General features: G+C 39.6%; 1 protein-coding gene across 1 annotated transcript in view; it reads right to left on the reverse strand.

The window, feature by feature from the left end:
* Window positions 1-10,415: 10,415 nt before the first annotated feature.
* Window positions 10,416-24,090, reverse strand: part of ROS1 (ROS proto-oncogene 1, receptor tyrosine kinase) — a 102,438-nt gene continuing 88,763 nt past the window's right edge. The window contains exons 43-44 of the mRNA XM_081829369.1: window positions 20,646-20,809; window positions 10,416-12,478 (exon numbers count right to left, since the gene is read on the reverse strand). Of these exons, the coding sequence (XP_081685495.1) occupies window positions 12,168-12,478; window positions 20,646-20,809 (475 nt within the window). The 3' untranslated portion in view covers window positions 10,416-12,167. The remainder of the gene's footprint in view (window positions 12,479-20,645; window positions 20,810-24,090) is intronic.

The following is a 24,090-nucleotide window of genomic DNA, read 5'->3' on the forward strand; positions in this document are numbered from 1 at the left end:
CTGCCGTCTCCCTTTTTTTGCTCGAGATATAAAATGTTTGAAACTGAAAAAGAAACATAAACAATGCTTCCCAGTCACGTATCAGGCTGCAGGTTAATATGGGCTTTAGGTCTTGCAAGAAAGAGAAGGTATAGATACCACTGAATCTCCCTATGTTACAGAACAGCAATAAGGGTGATATGTTAAGTGTTAATAAAACAACAGTTTAATAATGTATAATTTTTCAGGTCCTAAAAGCCTATGATTACATTTTTTACTGCTATTTTAGAACACATATTTCACTTTTGTTACCTCCTTTATTAGAGGAATTCTTAATTTGAACTCAATTACACAGCCTTTATTCTTTTTCTCCTTAATATAAACAGAAAAGTTCTAAAAGTGACAGGATAGAAAATGCTTTGTATGTTGTCTTTTCATTTTCTGATCTAGTTCTTGTGCTTTCTTGTCCCGTGTATCCACATCAATGCTCAGAATGAAGCTAGAGCTATCTAGTCTTGGTTTTCAGGAGAACATCAAACTCACCATCAGATGATTTCAGCTCAACAGCACACAATCTGGAAATTAACAGGGTGCCGAAACACAATTCTGGTTGGCTGTTCTTCCAGCTTAGAGCAGTCTGCAATGATTTTCTCATATTCTGCAGAAGGTTCTTTGTAAATTCTTACCTCCCACTGTATTAGAAAACCTTCACTCTAACTACCCTGTTATCCAAATGCTATCTATTCTCCAAAGTCTAGCTTAAGTTCTGCCTCTTCCACGAAGCCTTGTCTCCACACAAGACCCAGTGCACATTCTCGCCTTTATCGGAACTCTTACCACCTAAGGTCTGTGTCACTTACTTGGCATTGATGTTATAACCTCTTGGGACAAAAGTTCAGCATTTAAAAAAAAAAAAGTTCAGCACTTAAGAGGTTGCAATCACCCTAAAGATCATCCCATTCACCCTTGATTTATAATATTCTTTACCCCCTTAACTGGATACTAAATACACTGAGCAAGTACCACCAATTATTGTGAAAAACACACACAAAATATTGCATTAGTTTTTTATATTTTGTTATGTGCAAACCAATTTAAAGATATAAGTTGAGCTGAGGTTTGGGGTAAAAGTTAAAAAAAGGAAAACTGTCTGGAAGCCTGCTTCAGTAAAGAAACCCCTCTTATTAGAAGGAGTGGGGAGAGGTTCTCCACTTTTAATAGGAGCCAGTGAGCGTCAAATATCGTTTTCCTGCACGTGTATCCCACTCCTGGTGCTCAAGACATCACTTCAACAATTGGCCTCTCTTCTTCCTGCATCATCAGTTTGCCTGCTCTACTGGGTCATTCCCATCAATATAAAACAGGCTGCAATATTCTTGCCTTTAAAAACAAACTCCTTTGACCCCTCTCCTTCCAGTTGCTCCTCTGTTCCCTCTAAATGACGAAATGCCTTACATGAGTTATCTTCTTGCCCTCTCCATTTGTGTATTCATTTTCCTTTCATCCTCTCCAATTTAGCTTCCATTACACACACACTTGTCAAGGCCGTCGGTTAGCTCCATATGTCTAAACCTGAAGATCAGTTCTCAGTATTCCTTGTATCTGTCTCATCAATAGGGGGATACCTCAGTTAAGATCCTCTGATAAGCAGATGTCAAGACACATACCGTGGACTGGCGGCCTTACCAATACGTTCTAGTAAAGGTACGACATCTGGCATAGCAACCGTTACTGGGGCTCTATCTCGCTTAACTTGTGGTATGCAAGTCATTCTCCAGGATCCATGCAGTTTCTGTAGGCGCTCCAGTGAATTAAATGGAGATATGATGGAAGCCGTGAACCCTGCACCCTTCAGATCTTTAATGATGGCGCTAACCATTGTCATCCCCTGGGTTTCAACTTTACGGTTGGCTTTGTTCTGACGTGGCTAGGGGAGGGAAAGGAGGAGGGCAGCAGTTTCAGGGGTTTCAACTTGGCCAGATACCTGTGAAGGAGAGAGAGAGAAGGGACGATTGGATGGGAAGAGCTTCAGATTACAGTATAATCCTGGGAAAGTCACAGCTAGACCGAAAGGGAGCCCCCAAGTCAAAATGGTCTGTTAGTAGCCAATAACATCCACATCGTGTAGGAATGGCCCATTTCTAGTGCTTCTCTGCATTCAGTCTTTGGAAGGAAATGGCCCAAGGGGAGCACGGCCTGGCATAAATGTCACAGTAGATCTGAAAATACAGCCGCTGAAGGTGTCAATTAGCCATGCTCCCCACACAGCAGTTTCTCTCGAAAGATGATCTAAATAACACATCTCCGTGTCCACCACAGGGGACCGTATAATTTATGGTCTGAACAAGATCACTTTTAAGTGCGGAAGGGGCATTGGTAGTAATTAATCCAGGACAAAGGCATAAGCTGGGACGATCCTGGGCGAACGGGTGCATATGGCTACCTTGCCTGTCAATCATATTTGACGCAGTTCATAATTCCATCCTTCTTCAAACATGTTGTACCCTTGGTTTCCAGGATTCCACTCTCTTGGTCTTCATACTACTTTTCTGAGCCCTCCTTCTCAGTCTTTGCTAGTCTTTCCTTAGCTCCCTATTATCTAAACATGGAGTGACTTTGGCCTCATGCTTAGATGTTCTCTCTTATTTATAGGCAGCCCTGGGTGAGCTGAACCCATCTCGTGGCTAATCTCAGCCTTCCGTACAAATGGAATTCTCTTCAGCCTGAATCCCTCTCCTTCATCCCTCTCCAGCTGCACACTCAAGCATCTCCCCATAGACATCTAACGGCCATCTCAAAACTAACACATCCCAGACTGAACCTCTCATTGCCACCCTGCCTCTCAACATGAATCATCTCTCCTGTCTTCTGCATCTGAGCAAGTGATAACTTCCATTCTTCCTACTGCTCAGGTTAAAATCTTAATCTTCCTTCTCTCATATCCCATACTTAATTTGTCAGCAAAACCTCTCCCAAAAAACCCTCCAAATAAACCACTTTCGTCGCTTCCACCACTGTCTCGCCACCTTCACTGCCAAGTCACCATCATCTCTTGCTTGGTTGATCATAATAACTTCTAGTTGATTTTCCTGCTTCTACCTCTCAGCCCCACCCTACTCTCAGGCTCCTCTCCACACATCTGGAACGATCCTTTCAAAACCTAAGTCACATCGTATCTCTTGTTTGTCCAAAACTCTTTGGTGTTTGCCCATCACACACAGGGAACAGGCCAAAGTCCTCCTGATGGCCTACAACGGCCCATATGATGTAACCACCACTACCACGCTCCCCTCCTTCAGTTTATTCCTGACCTTGGTGCTGTTCCTTTCCAAGGCCAGTCATGCTTCCATCTCAGAGGGCTTTTGAACTTGCTTTTCCTCCTACTACATATACATATGACTACTTTTTTTTTTCAATTTGTTTCAGGTCTCCACTAAGTATCTCTTTATCAGTGTGGCCTTCCCTGGCTATTGTACATAAAATAACAACTGCTCTCATTCTCTCTCTCTCTAGCTATCCCTCAACCCCTGATTCGTATTTCTATTAGCACTCAGCATCCTCTGACACATCTTATGTATTGAGCCACCTATATATATTGAGTAGATATTTTTTTAAGCTCTTATTTACAGGAGGAATGTTCTAGACTTTGGGACTATGCTCAAAGATGGACCAAATACATAATTCTCTGAATAACAACAAAAAATGTTTGAACTTTTCAAAGATGAATGTGGAGAAGTTAGAATGAAGTCTATTGCAGTTATGGAGGTTTGGCTCAGAATATCTATTCTGATTTTCTTCTACCATGACTTCCCTCTCCTGTAGAGAGCAGAGGGCTAAGACAAATGTTTCCCCAATTCATGTTTAGCTGGCGATCCAAGTTTGATTCAGATTCTGTATCAGACGCAATCACATGAGACTTGAAATTTGAACTGAGATAAACGGGATGCTGGGCATGTATTTTATCAATGGTTATTATAGCAAATGTGGTGTAGTTCTGCAGCCAAACTCTGTCTCTGAGGCTTGTTGATTTGACAGAAATGGCTTCTTGCTACTAGAAAAGGTGGCATCACGTGGGATCCCAAAGCTTCCTAATTTTGCACGTGAGGTTTCCTGATTGGGGCATAGTGGTGCTGTTCCAGGACCAGTAACAGTAGCTAATTGATTGGCTCTGACTGAGGCAGCCCTATATTTATATATATAATAAGGGAAGCCTCCTGATTTGACAAACAGCTTCCTGATCATGGCAGGAGAAGCAGCTCCTTTGGCAGCCTGGTTCTACAGTGCAGACTTGAAAGTAGATTCTGGAATTTCATCTTACCGATTTACATTCGACCATTTCAATAATTCTGCAAAGCCATCCGACATGCTGTAATAAATCCGTTTATTCAAATTGTCTAGAGTGGAATCTGTTCTCTGCATTAGAATATTGACAAATATGAAACCCCAAAGAGAAGATACTGAGTACATAAAAGGATATTTTTTAAAGGATATTTTTAAAGTAAATCAAGTAATTGATTGAATAATAATAATTGACCCTAATAGTAGGTTTCCCACTGTGACTTCTCTCTTTTTCACTCCCAGTTATTTTCTCCTTCTTCACTCTACTCCTCTCTGTTGCCTTGCCATTTAGAGGAAGACTATACAGTCAGCTATAATACCTGCAAGGAAATGTTCTTTTGAAAGGCAATGTTATATTTTTAATTTGCATTTTTGACTCTCTTCAATATGGTTCAAGATCTCAATTCAAATCAAATTTATTTCCCATTTTATCATCAAGTGTACATTCTCTTAGATTTTTCTTTTACTTAAAAAAATCCTTACTGCTAAACTTGCTTCCTTTTGGTCCTCATTCCCTTTTTTCTTTTGAAAAACTACATTTAAAAAAAATTTTTTTTTCAATTTCTTTAAACCTCTCCCATAAAAAAGAATAGTTCACTATCTCTCTTGCACACAGCAAACACCAATCTGTTCTCCATATCTATGAACCTGGGTTTTCTCTCTCTCTCTCTATTATTCTTTTTTTAAGAGTTCACATATAAGAGAGGCCATACAATATTTGTCTTTTTCTGTCTGACTTATTTCACTTAGCATAATGCCCTTGAGGTCAATCCATGTTGTCATAAATGGCAAAATTTCATTCTTTTTATGGCTGAATAATAGCCCATTGTATATATACACCACAAATTTTTTTATCCATTCATCCATTAATGAACATTTAGGTTCTTTCTATATCTTGGCTACTGTAAATAATGCTGCTTTGAACAAGGGGGTGCATACATCTTTTCTAATTAGTGTTTTTGTTTTCTTCTGATAAATACCCACAAGAGAAATTGCTGGATCATATGGCATTTCTATTTTTAATTTTTTGAGGAACCTCCATGCCTTTTTGCATAGGGGTTGTAATAATTCACATTCCCATCAACGGTGCACAAGGGTGCCCTTTTTTCCACATCTTTGCCAACACTTGTTAGTTCTTGTCTTTTGATAATGGCCATTCTAACCAGTGTGAAATGATACCTCATTGTGGTTTTGAGTTTCATTACCCTGATGAGTAATGATTCCCCATCTTTTCATGTACCTATTGGCCACCTGTATATGTCTTCTTTGGAAAAATGTCTATTCAGATCTTCTGCTGATTTTTAAAAAGTTTTTATTTTAATTCCAGTTAGTTAACATACAGTGTTACATTCGTTTCAAGTGTACAATCTAGTAATTCAACAATTCCATACATCACCAGGTTCTCATCACAAAAAACGCACTCCTTAATCCCCATCACCTATTTCACCCATCCCCCTACACCCTCCTCCCTTCTGGTAACCATCAGTTAGTTTGTTCTCTATAATTATGAGTCTGTTTCTTGGTTTTTCTCTCTCTCTCTCTTTTTTTCCCCTTTGCTCACTTGTTTTGTTTCTTAAATTCCACGTATGAGTGAAAACATATGGTATTTGTCTCTCTCTGACTTATTTTGCTTAGCATTATACCCTCTAGCTCCAACCATGTCGTTGCAAATTCTTCTGCCCTATTTTTAAAGATTTATTTATTTATTTAAGAGAGAGAGAGAGAGAGAGAATGAGCAGGGGGAGGGAGAGAGAATCCCCAAGCAGACTCCCGGCTGAGCAGAGCCTGAGGCAGGGCTTGATCTCACAACCCTGAGATCATGACCTGAGCCGAAATCAAGAGCTGGATGCTTAACTGACTGAGCCACCTAAGCGTCCCTCTTCTGCCCTTTTTTAAATCAGATTGTTTTTAGTTATTGAGTTGTATGAGTTCTTTGTATATTTTAGATATTAGCCCCTTACCAAATAAATGATTTGCAATTATTTTCTCCCATTCAGTAGGTTGTCTTTTCATTTTGTTGATGGTTTCTTTTGTTGTGCAGAAGTTTTATAGTTTCATGTAGTTCCATTTGTTTATTTTTGCTTTTGTTGCTTTTGCTTGTGTCATATTAAAAAAAAAATCATCAACAAAACTTACGTCAAGGAGCTTACTGCCTATGTTTTCTTCTAAGAGTTTTATGGTTTCAGGTCTTATATTCAAGTCTCTACTCCATCTTGAGTTCATTTTTGTGTATGGTGTAAGATAGTTGTCCAGTTCCATTCTTTTACATGTGGCTGTCCAATTTCCCAACACCAGTTATTGCAGGGACTGTCCTTTCTCCATTGTATCTTCTTGTGTTCTTAGTCATCCGTTAATCAACCATATATGTGTGGCTGTCTGTTCTGTTGATCTAAATGTCTGTTTTTATGCCAACACCATACTGTTTTAATTACTGTAGCTTTGTAGTATAGTTTGAAATCAAGAAGCGTGATGCCTCCAGCTTTGTTCTTTTTCAAGATTCCTTTGGTTATTTGGGGTTTTGTGGTTTCATGCAAATTTTAGAATTGTTTGTTCCATTTCTGTGAAAAATACCATTAAAATTTTGATAGGGATTGCATTGAATCTATATATTGCTTTGGGTAGTATGGATATTTTAACAATATTAATTCTTCCAATCCATAAGTACAGAATATCTTTCCATTTGTTTATGTCTTCTTCAATTTGTTTCATTAATGCCTTGTAGCTTTAAATATATAGATCTTTCACCTCCTTGGCTGAATTTACACCTAGTTATCTCACTCTTCTTGATGCAATTATAAATGGGATTTACTTAATTTCTCTTTCTAATAGTTTGCTATTAATGTAAAAAAAACACAACAGATTTTTGTGTATTGATTTTGTATGCTGCAACATTGCTGGATTTATTAGTTCTAATATTATTTTGATGGAGTGGTTAGTGTTTTCTATATATAATATCATGTCATCTGCAAACAGTGACAGTTTTACTCATTCCTTTCCAGGTTTGGTGTCTTTTATTTCTTTTTCTTGCCTAATTGCTCTGGCTAAGACATCCAATACTATGCTGAACAGAAGTGCTGAGAATGGACATCCTTGTCTTGTTCCTGGTCTTAGAGGAAAAGCTTTTGGCTTTTCACCATTAAGTATGATGTTAACTGTGGGCTGGTTATAAATGACCTTTATTATGTTGAGGTACATTCCCTCTATACTCACTTTGTTGTGAGTTTTTATCATTAATGGATGTCAAATTTTGTCAAATAATTTTCCTGTGTCTACTGAGATGCTTATGTGATTTTTATCCTCCATTTTGTTAAAGTTGTGTATCACATTGACTGATTTGTAGATATTGAAACATCCTTGTATCTCTGGAATAAGTTCCATTTGATCATGGTGTAAGATACTTTTAGTGTATTATCATATATATTTTTGCTTATTTATTATGTCTTTTCTCCCACCTGGAATGCTAGAATGTAACCTCCACTGAGGCAGAGACTTTGCTTTATTACTCCATTCCTAGTGCCTATAACAATGCTTGCTCTATGGCAAGCACTCAAAAAATATTTATTGAATGAGTGAATGAATGAATAGGTAGATCTACAAAGGAGCAGTAAACCACAGCATATCCATCCTAAGAGATTTTATGTAGCCATTAGAAACATTCTCAAAGGCCATTCTGAGGATAAAAGGTGGGTTTGAGACAGGGAAGAAACTGATAATGGTAAAATAAATTATTGCCTCCTCTACATATGTTCTCCATCATTTCAAGGGCTTCCAGAATTTCAGGCCTATCCTAAGTCTGGCCTGAACCTCAAAGCAGTCTCCTAACTTCTATAATCTATCTAGGTCTTAGGAGATGACTCAGGATCAAAAGAATCCTCTTGAGCTCCCCTTGGCATTAGACCAATTTTCTGACATCCATTCTAAGAGCTACAAGTGAAGACTTGTTGTGAAATGTGTTGTAAAAAGATGATGAGAAAATCAGCCAATTAATCCATTAAACATTATTTTGGCTGAGAGAAGATACAAAGGGTTAAAATATGTCACCTTGTCTTCAGAGAGCTTGCTATTTATTCAAGTGGGTAAGATACATAGAAATTGGATGGAGATATATGTGGCTACTGCTAAATAAGATGCAAGGACAAGAAGGGCAACAGTAATTTCGAGAAGGGAGAGGAGAGGCAGTTAAGGACAAGCCTTTCCAAACAGTGGGAATATGAGCTGATCCTAAAGGATGAGTGCGATTCAGACAAGCAGGGAATAGATAAGGAGTCCCACAAGGCCAGGCAAAACCAGGATGGGTGAGCAACAGAACGTATCTGGGCCCAGGGACAGGCTCTTTTCTCAAGGGCATTTTAAGTAAAACATTTTCATCAGAATTACATCAACATATTGATTTTATCTAGGTAAATCTTTGTTTGGTTGGCAATGTTAAATTATAAACAATATTTCTTTTCTTTTTTGTACCTCTTAATCATTACCCTTCACCTATTTCACCTATCCCTCTCCCACCCTACCCCTCTGGCAACCATTAGTTTGTTCTCTATATTTATAGTCTGTTGTGTTGTTGTTGTTGTTTGTAAACAATATTTTTCATTTGCAACTTACTTTTCCTTATGAATTATTTCTTTTCCTTGAACAATTTAAAATGAAATTTAGATGGATGCACCTAAAGTATATTTTGCTAAGTGAAATAAGTCAGACAGAGAAAGACAAATACCATATAATTTCACTTACACGTGGAATCTAAAAAAATAAAACAAATGAACGAACAAAACAAAACAGAAACAGACTCATAGGTACAGGAAACAAACTGTTAGTTACCAGAGGGGGAGGGTGAAGGTGAAATAGGTGAAGGAGATTAAGAGGTACAAATTGCTAGTTATAAAATAGATAAGTCATAGGATGTAATGTACCTAGGGAATATAAGCATAAGGAATATAGTCAATAATACTGTAATAACTTTGTATGGCAACAGATGGTAACTAGACCTATTGTGGGAATCATTTTGTAATGTATAAAAATATCAAATTACCATGATATATGCCTGAATCGAACAGGATATTTTATGCCGACTATGCTTCAATGAGAAAAAAAAATAAAGTAAAATGAAAGTTAGATTTATTGATTGGCTTTTGTATTATTGTGTTTTAGTCTTACCAATTTTAACTTTTGCCTTTGGGAGCCATTTTTTTTCCAAGTCAAATTTTGCAGATAAAAAGTTTATCATGAATATTATATTCTTCCATCAATTTTTAGTGGATTTTTAAAATATTTTTTAAGAGTTTATTTATTGATTGATTAATTTAGAGAGTGAGAGAGCACAAGTAGGGGGAGCAGCAGAGGGAGCAGCAGAGGGAGAGGCAGAAGTAGGCTCCCCACTGAGCACAGAGCCCAGAGCAGGTTCCCAGGACCCTGGGATCATGACCTGAGCCGAAGGCAGACGCTTAACCAACTGAGCCACCCAGGCACCCCTTTAGTAAAAAATATTTTAACAAGTAGTATTTTTAGCCATTGCCAATTTTTCCCTCTTGATTATAAGATCTAATTTTTCCAGAATTAACTTATATAGTTTTCAATATTACCAGTCATTTGTATTTTATCACTTTATAATAAATTTTACCCATGAGATTTCAGCCACTATTTTATTTTGTATTAAATATTTCTATCAATATTATTCATTATGAATTATTAAAAAGACTACTAATTTACATTTATAGCCTCGCTGAAACATGATATTTTATTTATTTATTTGACAGAGAGACAGAGAGAGAGAGCACAAGCAGAGGGAGAGGGAGAAGCAGGCTCCCTGCTGAGCCGGGAGCCCGACACGGGGCTCAATCCCAGGACCCTGGGATCATGACCTGAGCAGAAGGCAGCTGCTTAACCAACTGAGCCACCCAGGTGCCCCTGAAACATGATATTTTATGGGCTCTTCGCCTCAGCTATTCTGTAAGTTTCTCTATTGTCCAAATTGTAATGCAAATGTACTGAAAACCCAGTTCTTCTACATACTTTTCATTTCTTTGTCTATTCCAAAATAAAGGTCCATGCTACTGGCAGAGTGAAAGTCCTGGTTGCAAGCAACAGAAACTGACTCCAGCTGATTTAAAAGAAAAACATTTATTAAAAGGATACAAGGGTAACTCACAAAATCCCTGGGAGGGCTTGAGAGCCAGACGGGAGCCGGAGCACTGGCTAAAAGCAGACAGCAGAACCAGTCTAATCTGGCTACCCGGACTGCGAGAGGCACCAGGCTCCAGATCTGCTCTGCAGACTGTCTTGGCCCTGGACACTGGATGCCAGGAGTCAGACCAGCTACAGTCGCCGCCACCACCTGGGAAGACTAACTGTGGGCCCTGTTTCTTTGCTTCCTTACCTCTCAATTAGAAGCCTGTGGTAGGTGTGTCTGAGTGGTGGGGGTCACATGCCTGCCTTCTTGCTACAAGAGATCTTGGGGGAAGCAAATCGAATGTAGCTCCCACCCAGAAGATACAGGTGGAGGAATTTCCCAGCATGGTAAGGGGTGTCATATGCTGGGCTATTGAGAAGAATGATAAATGTCCATTAGAACATCAGAAGATTAGAGAGAAAATATCCCGCTTTGTTCCATGGAATCACAGTTATAGCAGAGGCCACAGGTCCTGGACGTTTCCTTGGGGGCCGTCCCACACAGAACTCACACACCGACTTGCCTGTGTCCCTCACCATGCAGCCAACCATCGGTGCAGCCTCTCAGGCAGTAAGCAAGTTAAAAAAAGAACCAAACTATCCCTGGTGCAAATGGATATGTGATCCTCTTCCAGGAGTAGTTTTTAGCAAATTTTATAATCAAAGTATTTTCTGTATCTAGCAAACATCCTGTATACTGCAACTGATAACACACAGAATGCTTTCATTAGCGTTGCCCTTGGAGGAATTGAGGCACTCAGATTTAAATGGGTGACTGCAAAAACATGATTGGCTTTAAATCAGAGCATTTCTCTGAAGAAATGTTTTTAATAGTTCTCATTTAGATATCTATTATTTCATGTAGTTGCTAAAAAATCACAGAGCTTAAATTAACATCATACAATCATTTATATTTAGTTTTAAGGAGAGTTGATACTAAGTGTAATCTTAAGTATTTTATGTATAAGATAGATACAGCAAATGAAAACGATCTTTATATTAGCTAAATTCCATAGCAGCACACAAGTCACAGAGCGATTTTTCTATAACCCAAAGTTCATGGAATGTTAAACTTTAGGACTTAGAGCTCTCTGAAGCTGCTCTTCCAAGGCTCCAAAATACAAAGTACTTTAGAGTAGTCATTAAAGACAATACTTTATTGTAGTAATAGCATTCCAAATGATCTCTCATGTCCCAAGTGCTGGTTCCTTCTGTATGTGTGGAGTTACTTAGTCATTTCCAGATATATATATATCTGTAGCTCAGTCGACCCCCTGAGCATGCTCTTCATCCCCCTCCTTCAGGTCCCTGAACATAGCTCTTTTGTCTCTCACCATCTAACCAAGATGCTTCTGGTACAGCCCAGACTGAAGGGTGGGCAATGGACTAAGGGGCCTCAAGGGAGGGGAGGGCAGTTTCCCTTCCAGATTCTTGAGTCTTCCTAAGCTTTCCTAATGTTTAGTGGTTCACCTGGGAATTCTGCTGAAGGTTAGGCAGTTGTTATGGGGATTGTCACAACTGAAATCAAATGGCTCTCGGAACCAAGAATTCAGGAAGTCAGGAACTTTTCAGTGTTAATTTGGAGTCATAGACTACCACCACAGCTATCATTCTACTAGGGTTTTCTTTCAGTAACTACTTAATGGGAGTGTTTATCTCAACTCCGCATTTCCCAAACAGAGCTACTAATCAGACCCATCTCTATATCCACTATGAGTGAGACGGGCATAGTTCAGGCCTTCAGGCTTGCCAGGAGGACAGTAAGCCACTTGTTTTTCTTGGCAGAGATCTTTGTCCGCATGTGGTTCCTTCTCTTCTTTCCTCAGACCACAAGATTCAGATTCCTTGGAGCCTAGAGGACCCTCGGAATTTTCTTCACCTTGGCTACATCCTGTGGCAAGTACCATATAGTTTAAGCCTTCTTGGTTCTTGGTTTCCATTAAGGCTATTGACATAACGTCACCTGAATTCAAACAGATCACACTGCCATCTTCATCTGTGACAAAAAAAATGTAAAGATTATACTAGTATCTATTTGACCTTCTGTATCTCTAATATACAGACTGTACAAGAATTATAACAATACCAACCATAAACATTGGTTCGGCAAGCATTTATGAGGACCACCAGGGAATACAAAGAAACAAGATACGCTCCTTGTCTTTGAGGCTACTGTAGTCATAGGGGAGCAGAAACATTACTATAGAAGACAATGTGTGCTGTATATAATAAAGGAATATGTAAAATGTGGGGAGAGAGCAGAGAGGATAACTCTGCCATAAGTGAACAGGTCACAGCCTTGGGGATAGGAATTAAGTGGCCTTACAATGGCCCTTTTTGTCTAAAGTGCTTACCTTTTAGTCCACCAGCTAAAATATCCACCTTGAAAGATATATTCTTTTCGATTGAGTAATTTAATCATATATTAAGATATTTATTGGATGCTTAACACATGCCAGGCTGTGTTCTAAGTATTGATGAGACAACAATGAACAAAGCAAAGTTGTTTCTCTTCGGGATTTACATTCTAATGGCGGGGGAGACAGACAATAAACTAGCAGCCAACTAAGTCTGTGTCGGGTGGTGACGAGTGGCAGCAAAAGGGGGCAAGAAAATAACGGTGGGCATGAAAGGGGGTAGCTACTTTAGATGAAACGTCAGCAAAGTCCTCTCTAACGAGGTACATTGCAAGTAGGGACCTGAACTAAGTGAGAGAATTCAGCACTTGGGTATCTGAGGAAGAATGTTCAAGGAAAAGAGAACAGCGAGAACAAGGACCCCGAGGCAAGAGCACACTGAGTATGAATTGGTGTGAATGGTCCCCCTCAGCTGTCTATCTCCCTGGGACATGTTGCATTAGTACTACTTAGCAAATAAACTAGCATGCTTATGACCTCATAAGGCTGACAGGAAATGGAGAGGCCTGGCAAGTTTTGATGACAAAGTTGAGTTGAGGGAGAAGGAAACTGACATGAAATATAATAACAGTGATCATTATTGTTGTTGTTCACACGGAGAACCTACTATGTGCCAGGCACTGTTCTAAACTATATATGTATATTAACTCACTCTTCTATTAAGTAGATGTTGGTATCATCCCCATTTAACATTTGGGGAAACTGAGGCACAGAGGGGTTAAATAATTTGCCCAAGGTCACACAGCTGTAATTTGAACCCAGACAGTGTCCCCATATTCACCCTCCCTGATGGAAGGGCAGAGCTGCTGTGCTCTGTGAGGAGGAGCCAAGTGGGTGGGCAGTGTGCCCCATAGGAGTCCTTGAAAGGCACAGACTCTGGATGCTCATGTGTGGGGTCAGGGTGGCTGGGCAGAAAAATGGGCAGCTAGAGGGTAATTTGCCTTCTTCACAATTACGCTTATTATTATTTTGTCTTTCTCTACTTAAAGACTGACCTTTTTTCCATAGAAAAGTAGAAGAATTCTTGCGGAAACCTAATAGCAGAGCTTCTGAAACATTTCACAAAATCTAGGTAATCAAAAGGGACAAGTACACAATATAAACATAAATATATAAATGTGTATTATGGGGATTGTTTGTTGGTGATCAATGCTTTCCAATTGCCGAGTGTTATTACCTGGATGAAAAATTTATGATTAGAAATATTACTGTTCTTTCAAAATGGATATTTTACAAATCAGAAACATTTTGGTCAACAGAGGGTGGTCCTTCCTTTGTCTCCATTATTCTTCCAGCAAGAAGCTTCCAGATGGGTGTCACTAAGGAGGGTGAGGTCAGCTGCGCTGCCAACCTTCTGCCCTTAGCCCTGATGTACACCCAGGTTGGGTTTCTTTGGAGTGAATTTAAATGGAAATATGGGGGAAAGAAACAACTTCAAAGGACTGAGGGAGGCACTACTGTAGCTACTTTTTGCCAATGGAATTTAATGGATCTGCCTGAACTACGAATCCTATTTTATTGTAAGAGCATGTGAACCACTGGCCCTGCTCTGTCTTAGGATGTGCGCATTTGTTTGCCCACCTTCCCACACTGCCGAAGGACAAGATGGTGGAGTGACAGGCTCACAGACTCCTGGCCATCATTTCATGTTCCTCTTCATCGTTCAAACATCATGATAGCCCACTGCAAACCACACAGATTGTCACGCAGTGTTATAAAATATCAACCCCATAGAAATCAGATGCCAAGCTTGGTTAATGCCTAAGTGCTTTAATCTTTGGAAGCATCCTGCTGTTAGGATTATGGTCAACATGCACTAAGAGCCATTGAGACACTCATAAGAACAGTTTTCTATATATGATGACAGCAACCAAAAATATCAGAAAGTGATAGGAAGAAATAAGATATTTAACTTTAAATAGTCCAGGGGCCCAGATTATTGAGGAAATTAGGATGTTCCTGAAAAGGTTTAAAGAAATCAGGCTAAAGGAAAGTTGAGAAAATTTCAAAACTTAAATCTATAGTAAAGGTCTAGCTACTCATGTTATCAGCAGCTTCATTTTCATACCTTTAATCCATTAAATAGCCTATTTGGAAACGTTCTACCCATACGTGATTTCAATTTTTTTTTTCCCCTTGTTGAGTTACTTGAAAAAAAAAAAAAACTTTTATATAAGGCAGATAAGTTCTTTTTACAAATTCTGGCACCGCACATCAAAGAAAAATCATTAGCTAACTTCTTCATTGGTTTAGAGTACTTAGACCAATATTTAGTAACTTGACCCTGGCAAGCTTTCAGCAATTAGTACATCTTCTTATTGCATAAAGAACTTATGAGAGATGGTGGGGAGGAGGGTGTTTTGTTTGTTTGTTTTTGTTTAAAACTGAATAGAGAGCCTGCAGGTCAGATCTTAAGGCAGAGATCCTGAACAGAGATAGCATGTGCTCAGCAACCCTTTCTTTAAGAGGGAAATATTAAAATAAAGACTTCCAAGCAAGACAGGGTATTTACAGACGAGACATATGCTGGCTGACTGGCTATGTTTAGAACAGCAGAGGAGCATTTAGATTTGTTTCCTGTAGAACTCTCTGGGACTGATGAGGTGATGTTTACAAAAATGTTTGGATGAAGTCACTGGGATATTTTTACTAGATGCCCAGATATGTTACTAATCTCTCTCTATCCCCTCTCTACCCCATTAGGTCAGTAGGACCATAGGATAGGCATGGTATTATTGCTCCCTGTAATCCTAATGCCCACCACCTCCCAGCTTTTTTTTTCTTTCAAAAAAAATCCTTCCAATGGTTTTCTTACCCTCTTATGTATCTCCAATAATAACAGTCAAGACAGACATCTTACTGCTTTGCTAAATATGCCCACCAGTCTGCAGAGCAGTAAACTATTATTAAACACATTCTCTCTTATTAAAAAGGTAATTAAGCTTAGGCTTCCCTTGAAGGGACTGTTTTATGATTTCTATCCTTTGCAAATATGCAAACTCTGCCTGTCAGTCCATTTCTTCTCTCTGTCGCTTTTGTTCAGTCACATCTCAATGATCAAAATTTTTAGTGACTCCCATATCTCTTTCCATTCCTTACCTTCAGGATTTACATTCATTGTAAATAACAGAATGAGAATTTCTCTTTTACTAAAATTGAATTTCTGTCATGGCACAGAATTGCTTGTTTCTATCTAAATTATCGAAGTTTGATTATATTCCTCGTTAAACTCTTCCTGCATCGTTATTCTGCATGTTTGTCTGCTTCGCTATTGTTTGAATATTACTTAGAATTTTAATTCAGTCTGCCAACAACTTGGCACCTAAATGACCAGGACAAATTGGGGTATCTTTTCTAGCAAGCCAGAAGTAATAAGTTCTTTCACTATCCCTAGCTGCACAGGACACTATTGATAACAAATTGGGGAAGGTGTGTGGGTATTTTCCTTACGACAGCCATGTTTCTGTGAAGGCTGAAAGCAGAAGCCATACTCCAGCCCCACCTCAGCAGTATGGCCACGGGCAAATTGCTAAATCTCAGTCTTCTCATCTGTAAAATGGTGCTATAATACCCATGCCATAAGACTATTGTGAGTATTTAATGAGTTAACCCACATAACACAGTGAAGGGCACATTAAAAAGGGCTACAATAAGATTAGCTGAACTAGAGGGTATTATGCTGAGTGAAGTAAGTCAATCAGAGAAAGACAATTATCAATATGGTTTCACTCATATGTGGACTATAAGAAACAGTGCAGAAGATCATAGGGGAAGGGAGGGAAAACTGAATGGGAAGCCATCAGAGAAGGAGACAAACCATGAGAGATCCTTAACTATGGGAAACAAACTGAGGGTTGCTGGAGGGGAGTTGGGTGGGGGGATGGGGTAATTGGGTGATCAGCATTAAGGAGGGCACGTGATGTGATGAGCCCTGGGCATCTGAAACTAATGCTGTACTATTTGTTGGCTAATTGAATTTAAATTTTTAAAAAAGATGAGAAAAATAAATAAAAGCCATTCACAATAAGGTTTTTGTTCTCTGTATTTAATGTGAGCATTGTTTGTTACTTATCTCAGCCTCACAGATGAACTAGGTAATGCAACATAGTAAAAAGATTGTCTTAAGGGTTCACAGAGACTTCTGGTAGAGGCTAAGGTAACGCTCAGCTCTCAGGCCCTCTTAAGCCCCTATGGCAGCCTCTGTGATGTTCATAAAATGTCTGCACACATTAGAAGGAAAGGACTCCATGAGCAAAGAGTTAGATTTTAAAATACAGTACATGTCAACTGTAAGATCCTTGCATCCCCCTGGAACTCTCTATCTCTGCAGCATTTGACCACTCCCCCCTTCATGAGCCTCTCTCTTTTCGATCTGACAATACTCTCTTATGACCTTCCTGTCCCTTTCTGGCTTCTTGTCTCTGTGCCACCATCTTTCTTTGCCAGTCTCTAATATCTTGACTGTTCTCTAGGTCCCATCCATCATTCACTCCTCTCCTTGTTCTATACACTCTAATTGAATGACCTCATCTACACCTTTGACTTCAACTACCTATATTTATAGGACAGATCTTTCAACTGAATATGAGGTTTCTCCACTTAGCCCACAGCCAGCTGAAACCAAATCTGTGCGAAGCTATTCTTCTTCCTATGCCCCCCGTCTCTGGGAAGAGCACCACTTTTCACCTACTTTCACAAATCACTGGGATTCACCATTGTCTCCTCTCTCTGTCACTCAGTTAGATGTCAAGTCCTACAACATCTACCTCTGGACTTCGTTTCCTCCTCTCTGTACCTATTACCACTCATTAATTCAGCTTCCATTCATTTTCATTTTTTTACCTGATTTTTTTATGTATGACTACTCTCCCTCCAATTTCCTCCCTTGCCATCTCCCAGCCTCATATGTGATAAACTACATGCAGTTCTGTGTACACCCCATTCTCTATTATTCCCTGCTTTTCTACATACTGTGCCTTCTATCCTGAAATACTGTTTTTCTCACCTCTCTGCAAAACTCAGCTTGGAAGTAACCTCTTCCCACTGGCTTTTATTGACTCTCTGACACATGATATGGACTTGGCGTCCTTCCTCTGGACTCCCACAGAACACGAACTCCCTCTCAGTGGCAAGAGAAAATGCTTCCTGCTCCCCAAATCCTTACACATCAGCTCACTTACTAGAAAAAAGATAGTATAGCCCTGACCAGAGAACCTATATCCCACTCAGTCCTCTAGATTACATCAATTTTATCTCTGAATCCAGCCAATCCACATATAAACATACATAAATATTTCCATAATCGGTTGTATATGCATATAAAATATCTAAAAGCATATAACCAAGTTGCTAACTATGGCGAGCACTGGAGAGTAAGGACAGAGACAAGTAGGAGACTTTTGCTTTTTATTCTGTTTTTATAATTTTATATGTTTTTTAACCATAAACATAAATTACTTTCATAACAAAGATCTTGAAAATGTAGATGCAGTTATGAGATAGCACAGCGAGAGCAGTTACTGAGATTGATTATTGGAAAAATTCTAAGGAAAACTGGAAAGGAATCAGGAGTCATTTTGATGATTGATGTCAAATAACATAGAAATTCTTTCTTAAGGCTTTAAAACGATAAGAATTGTGCTTAATTTTATAAGGTCTACAAAAGGGATAGTCACAACTTTGAATCAGGGTCTTCTCAATTAAGTGCTGCTTGCAGAGATAAGAGCAGTGATTTAGGAAGAAAAACATTCTTTCAGTGCCAGGCAAGCAAAGCCACACTCTGCTTGCGATTCACACGTCTACACAGTGGGCTCTACTCAGTTACTGCCATTTATCTATCTTAGGAACAAAAGATCTCCTTTTACGTATTGGTAAACGATCCCGGATTGCGCTTTCTCTCAAGTTTCCGTATGTGAGGTTACCACAAATAAGAACCAGGCCAAGAGGAGCAGATTCAAATGGCTTCAACAGAACAGTAGGGACAGAGATGCAGCCCTGGGACAAGGACAGCCAATAAAAGCAGCGCTCACTATTAAACTTTAAATACAAAATTAAAGAAACTGGCTCTAATTGCTCAAGGGAAAGAAATATTCTTGCCTCTTTTTTTTTTTTTCTTAAAACAGCCTAATGGAACACATTAAATTTAGGTGCTTAACACTATGCCTTGCAACAAGTCAATACCTGCTGAAATAATTTTTAAAAAAATTTTATCAAAGTTCCACTCAGAGAAATACGTTAAGTAAATGCCTAGAAAATGAGAAGGACTTGATAGTACCTAGAATGGCTTCCGGTCTATTTTTCCTTATCCTGTGTGGTCTTCACGCAGGTACCTATATGCACAGAACCCTCCACAAGGATGGGGCTAATGCCCCAGTTGGCACTCCTCAGGGCTCGGCCGCTGACACTCAGAATCAGCGGGGTTCCGTGACCGGAAGGCAGGGGGAGCCAGTGTGGGGCTGTTACCAAGGCTTATCTGATGAGGGTAACGAGGCATGCTCAAGACAAGCACAGCCCTTTCCAGTCTGTCACTGACTGTTCATTTAGGGAAGCCATGCGATCCGTGTTATTTCCATGCATGTCATGGAGTCTAAGTTGCCCCCAATTCATATTCAGAAATACAGCATGCAAGACAAGCAGATGTTCATCCTGTGCCTCATATTCTTCCCTGCTATTAGTCAAGAGCATCGCTCCAGGCAGAGGTCTCACTCTGGACTCCACGACGGCCGTCAGCCTCTTATCATCAGTCACTGCAAAGACTGAGGCGCCTGATTCCTGAGAGATTCTGACTCGTGGTCCGTCTTGCCAGCTTTATTTCTAAGCAAAAATGTCTGCATTCACAAAGGGCCCTGGGAACTTTTAATAGTGGCTCATTTTAGAATTCATTTTTCTACAGCCAAGGAGGCAAACATATTATAAATCTGATTTGGGAAATGAATTAAGTGACTACTGGGTTTTAATTCCATTTGGTACTTTTCATTGAACTAAAAACAGTTAGTTTGTCCATCACAGTAGAATGGTTCCAGAAGATTATTGCCTCATTTACCAAATTACTGAGGTTGTGGACTCAGACTAGACCTTAACAAGGCGTGAGCCACTCCAATAATCATTGCAAAATTACTCAGCAGTTAGAAGCAATGATTAGATATATACATAGCAACACGGACGGCTCTTAGAAACAGTGCTCAATGGAAAAGAAAAGAAGCTTTACAAACACAGCAGCATCTGTGTATACAAAACAATACACATTTTGCAGCAAAACATACAAATAAAAAGATACACATTAAAGGCATTAGAATGGTTGCCTGGCCAGAGGAGAGAGGAAGTAGAACAGGAGAAGAATATGGAGATAAAGGGACTAAACAAACAAGGGAGAAGCCCTGCATAGACCAATGATCATAATGTACCACCAACTAACCCTCTATAATTAACTCAGCTCTGCACTTGAGGTTGAAACTCGTACGAGGGGTGGAGGGGAAGGAAAACAGATTTCTAACATGTTAATTCACCTCCTTACTATCTTAGATGACAAATCCAGGGGCCATATCACAATTCTTCTTTTTTAATTTAGTGCACAAATAAAAATAATTTCCAAAGAGGAGTACAATGAGCACTTCATTATTATGACGATGGTGCCAGTATATTATTCTTCTTACTCACCATAAATGTCTTCTATGTATATCTCGTTTTAACCTCTTCAATTCACACTGGAAAGAAAACCAGAAAATTCTGAAAAAGAATCAAACTTACCTTCAAAGCCTTCATTTATGACTCCACTGGGGTCTGCTTCTTCTCTGCGTTGAGAAATACTCTTTAAGGAAACATTTCTGAATAACTGAAGCTGGTCTTGAATTTTGTGGAAAGTAGGTCTTCGGTCAGCTTCTTGAGCCCAGCACTGGGTCAATAGATCCCACCTGGATACATGGGTAAAGACATGAAAGTAAACGGTCATTGGAGATCATTAGGCAACCAGTACTGATAGTCTATGTAAGGTCATTTCGGAAGGCAACACATTTGACTTATTGCCCGTTTTCCATAATTAATATAAATAAACCATAACAAAATCTTTGGTTTCTAATTTAACAGTGCCTTGCAATATTACTACCTTTGTTACATAATACCTTTCTTTTGAAAAGCTATTATTTTTAACAGTTATTAATCCAAATAAACAGATAAATAGATGGCTGGAGAACAATTACTCAATGCATAAGGGAATTGACAGCTATAAAAATTACTGAAGACTAAGAAGATTTTACATTCATACACTAACATCTAAAATTAAATCTAAGATTACTCCAAGCCACATAGATCTTTAGTGGCAGAACCTGAGGTAGAAACATCCAATTCTAATGCTTTTACTCTTCATTATACTGTCAGGTTAAGTAAGAGACTCAGTTTCCTCAGACGGTAATAGCTGGTTTATTTTTCTTTTTAAGATTTCATTTATTTTTTTGACAGAGAGAGACACAGCGAGAGAGGGAGCACAAGCAGGGGGAGTGGGAGAGGGAGAAGCAGGCTTCCCGCCGAGCAGGGAGCCCGACGCGGGACTCGATCCCAGGACGCTGGGATCATGACCTGAGCCAAAGGCAGACGCTTAACAACTGAGCCACCCAAGCGCTCCAGTAATAGCTGGTTTATTAAACATTATTTTTTCCTTAACAGTTGTCTAAGAAATGTCTGTGTAGCACTCTTAACTGTGTTCATTCATTCAGCAAAGATTTGTTGGACACTTATTTTATATCAGCAGTATATCAAGAGCTGGGGATGTGGTAGTGTGGCTCCTGTCCTCATAGGGATACAAATGGTAAATGTAAGAAGGTGACAAAAATCTATCTCACTACAACTCCTAGGAACAGGAAAAAATGTAGCTCTTTTACATTGTCTGCTACTAATTAGGTCTTTCTTAGAGCCCCCACCTAAGACAAAAAAATTAACTTCATTAAGTACAATGCAGTTTAAAACCTGGTGTGATTCAAAATTTTAAATGATCTTCTTAAGTCATGCTCAGTCTTTTCCACTTAATGACTCAATCTCTATTTTTATGCTATCCCTTCTCCCTCTGTCCTGTTCTACAAGATGGTGGCAGCATACATATTGGGTGAAAGTCTTATGTGACTTATAATGGCACAGTGAAGAACCTTTTTGACCCCTTTGTGTCCTCCGGATCTTTGCTTGTATCAGAGTAGGATGATCAGGAATTCAGTGAGGCGTGACTGGTCTGGTCCATTCCTAAGACAGGCAGCCCATGGTTTCCTTACATTTTCTTTGCACCCAGCTCCCACTGAACTGCTCCTCCCTTTCCTCTCTCTAGCCATAACCTTCTCTGAGACTGCATCATGTCCTGTATATGCTCATAAGGCCCAGGGGATCCGTTCCTGCTTCTATTGTGTCCCTACAGGATGCTCCTTGGCTGAATCTCTAGTTTTCAACAAAATGTTCACACTGCATGGGAAACAAAGGAGGCTTGGAAGTGCAAGCTTGACCTTCTCTGTCTGGACATGCCCTTCTACCTTATTCCTGATGCTGGGTCTCCATATCAATATGGGGGAGGGGTCCCCTGCTCAATGATCAACTTGCCATCCTCCCAAATTGGGAGAGGTGGGCAGTTGCCCACACTTGGTCTAACTGAAGCCTACAGGAGGTTTTTCAGAACCTAGATATCCAACATCTTCACCCTCCTACCTCTATCTGTTAAGGTCTCTTCTTCTGACACTTCCCCCAGGGCTTAGAAGGAATGGGGTTTCTACTGCTCCCTCTTTTTAATTAGATTATCCTTACACAGAATTATAGGTTTTAGTCACTCAAACCTGGCATTTAGCATACCAACAAGGAGCTAAAGGATTCTAGATAACCTCTCCCTCCTCCAAACCTGGCTTTTGAGTCTATGACTTACTAAAAAGGTCAAGTACCTGCTCCTCTTTTTTTTTTTTTTTTTTCACTTCCTGGAGCTAGAGGTCAGATTGGCGTCAGGGAGAGAAAAACTGATGAAGAAACATAAGTTGGGACATATCTAAAAATATTGGTACTACTGGGGCACTTTGGTGACCCAGTCCGTTAAGCATCTGCCTCTTGGTTTTGGCTTAGGTGGTGATCTCAGGGTCATGGGATGGAGGCCTGCATGGAGCCCTGTATTGGGCTCTGTGCTCCTTGTGGAGTCTGCTGGAGACTCTCTTCCCCTTTGCCCTGCTCCTCCTCCCTCTCCACCCCCAGCTTGCTCATTCTCACTCTCTCTAAAAATAAATAAATAAATCTTTAAAAAATATTAGTACTACTGTATCAACAGATTAACATACAATTACAGATTACAAGTTCTAAAAAAAAAAGTGCTAAAGAAAACAAATGTGATCTCTAATAGAGATGGAACATTTTTAGTAAGTTGCTCTCAGAAGTACACTCTGAAGAAGTGACATTTAAGCCAAGGAACTTTGTAGGAAAATAAGATGCTACTCATGGGAACAGGATGGGGATGGGATGCAGGGAACATACTAGAAGACAGAAAAGCATGTGTAAATTCCTAAATTTGGAAAGAGCTTGGCTCATTTTAGAAACTGAAAGAACGCCAGTGTGGCCAAAGAGCCGTCCTTGAGGGAGAGAGCATGAAAGGACATCAGAAGAAGAAGGGGAGATCATGCAGGTCTCATAGGCCAGGCTAGGAGTTGGATTTTATGGCACTATGATGGGAAGCTGTTGAAGTTTTTTAAGAAGGCATGATCTTCACATTTTTAGGGAATTATTCCAGCTGATATATGTGGAGAATGAATGGATTGTAGAGAGGCAAGTGAGAAGCAAAGAAGTTATTAAAGAAGATGAGGTCAGGGGCGCCTGGGTGGCTCAGTTGGTTAAGCGACTGCCTTCGGCTCAGGTCATGATCCTGGAGTCCCGGGATCGAGTCCCGCATCGGGCTCCCTGCTCGGTGGGGGGTCTGCTTCTCCCTCTGACCCACTTCCCTCTCATGCTGTCTCTCATTCTCTCTCTCAAATAAATAGATAAAATCTTTAAAAAAAAAAAAAAGATGAGGTCAGAGATAATGATGGTTTGGACTAAGGTAATGGCAGGGGTGCTAGGATAAGGATGTATTCAATCACTGGGTGACAATGACCAAGAAATCATGATAGGTATCATATTTAAAATAGCTAGTATCTATGTTAGAAATTATAATGGAAAACCTCCGTTCCATTATAGTATGGCCTGCAAA

This window comes from Leptonychotes weddellii, chromosome 8, assembly GCF_054177405.1.
Source record: "Leptonychotes weddellii isolate Sample4059 chromosome 8, ASM5417740v2, whole genome shotgun sequence".
NCBI classification, from domain to species: domain Eukaryota; kingdom Metazoa; phylum Chordata; class Mammalia; order Carnivora; family Phocidae; genus Leptonychotes; species Leptonychotes weddellii.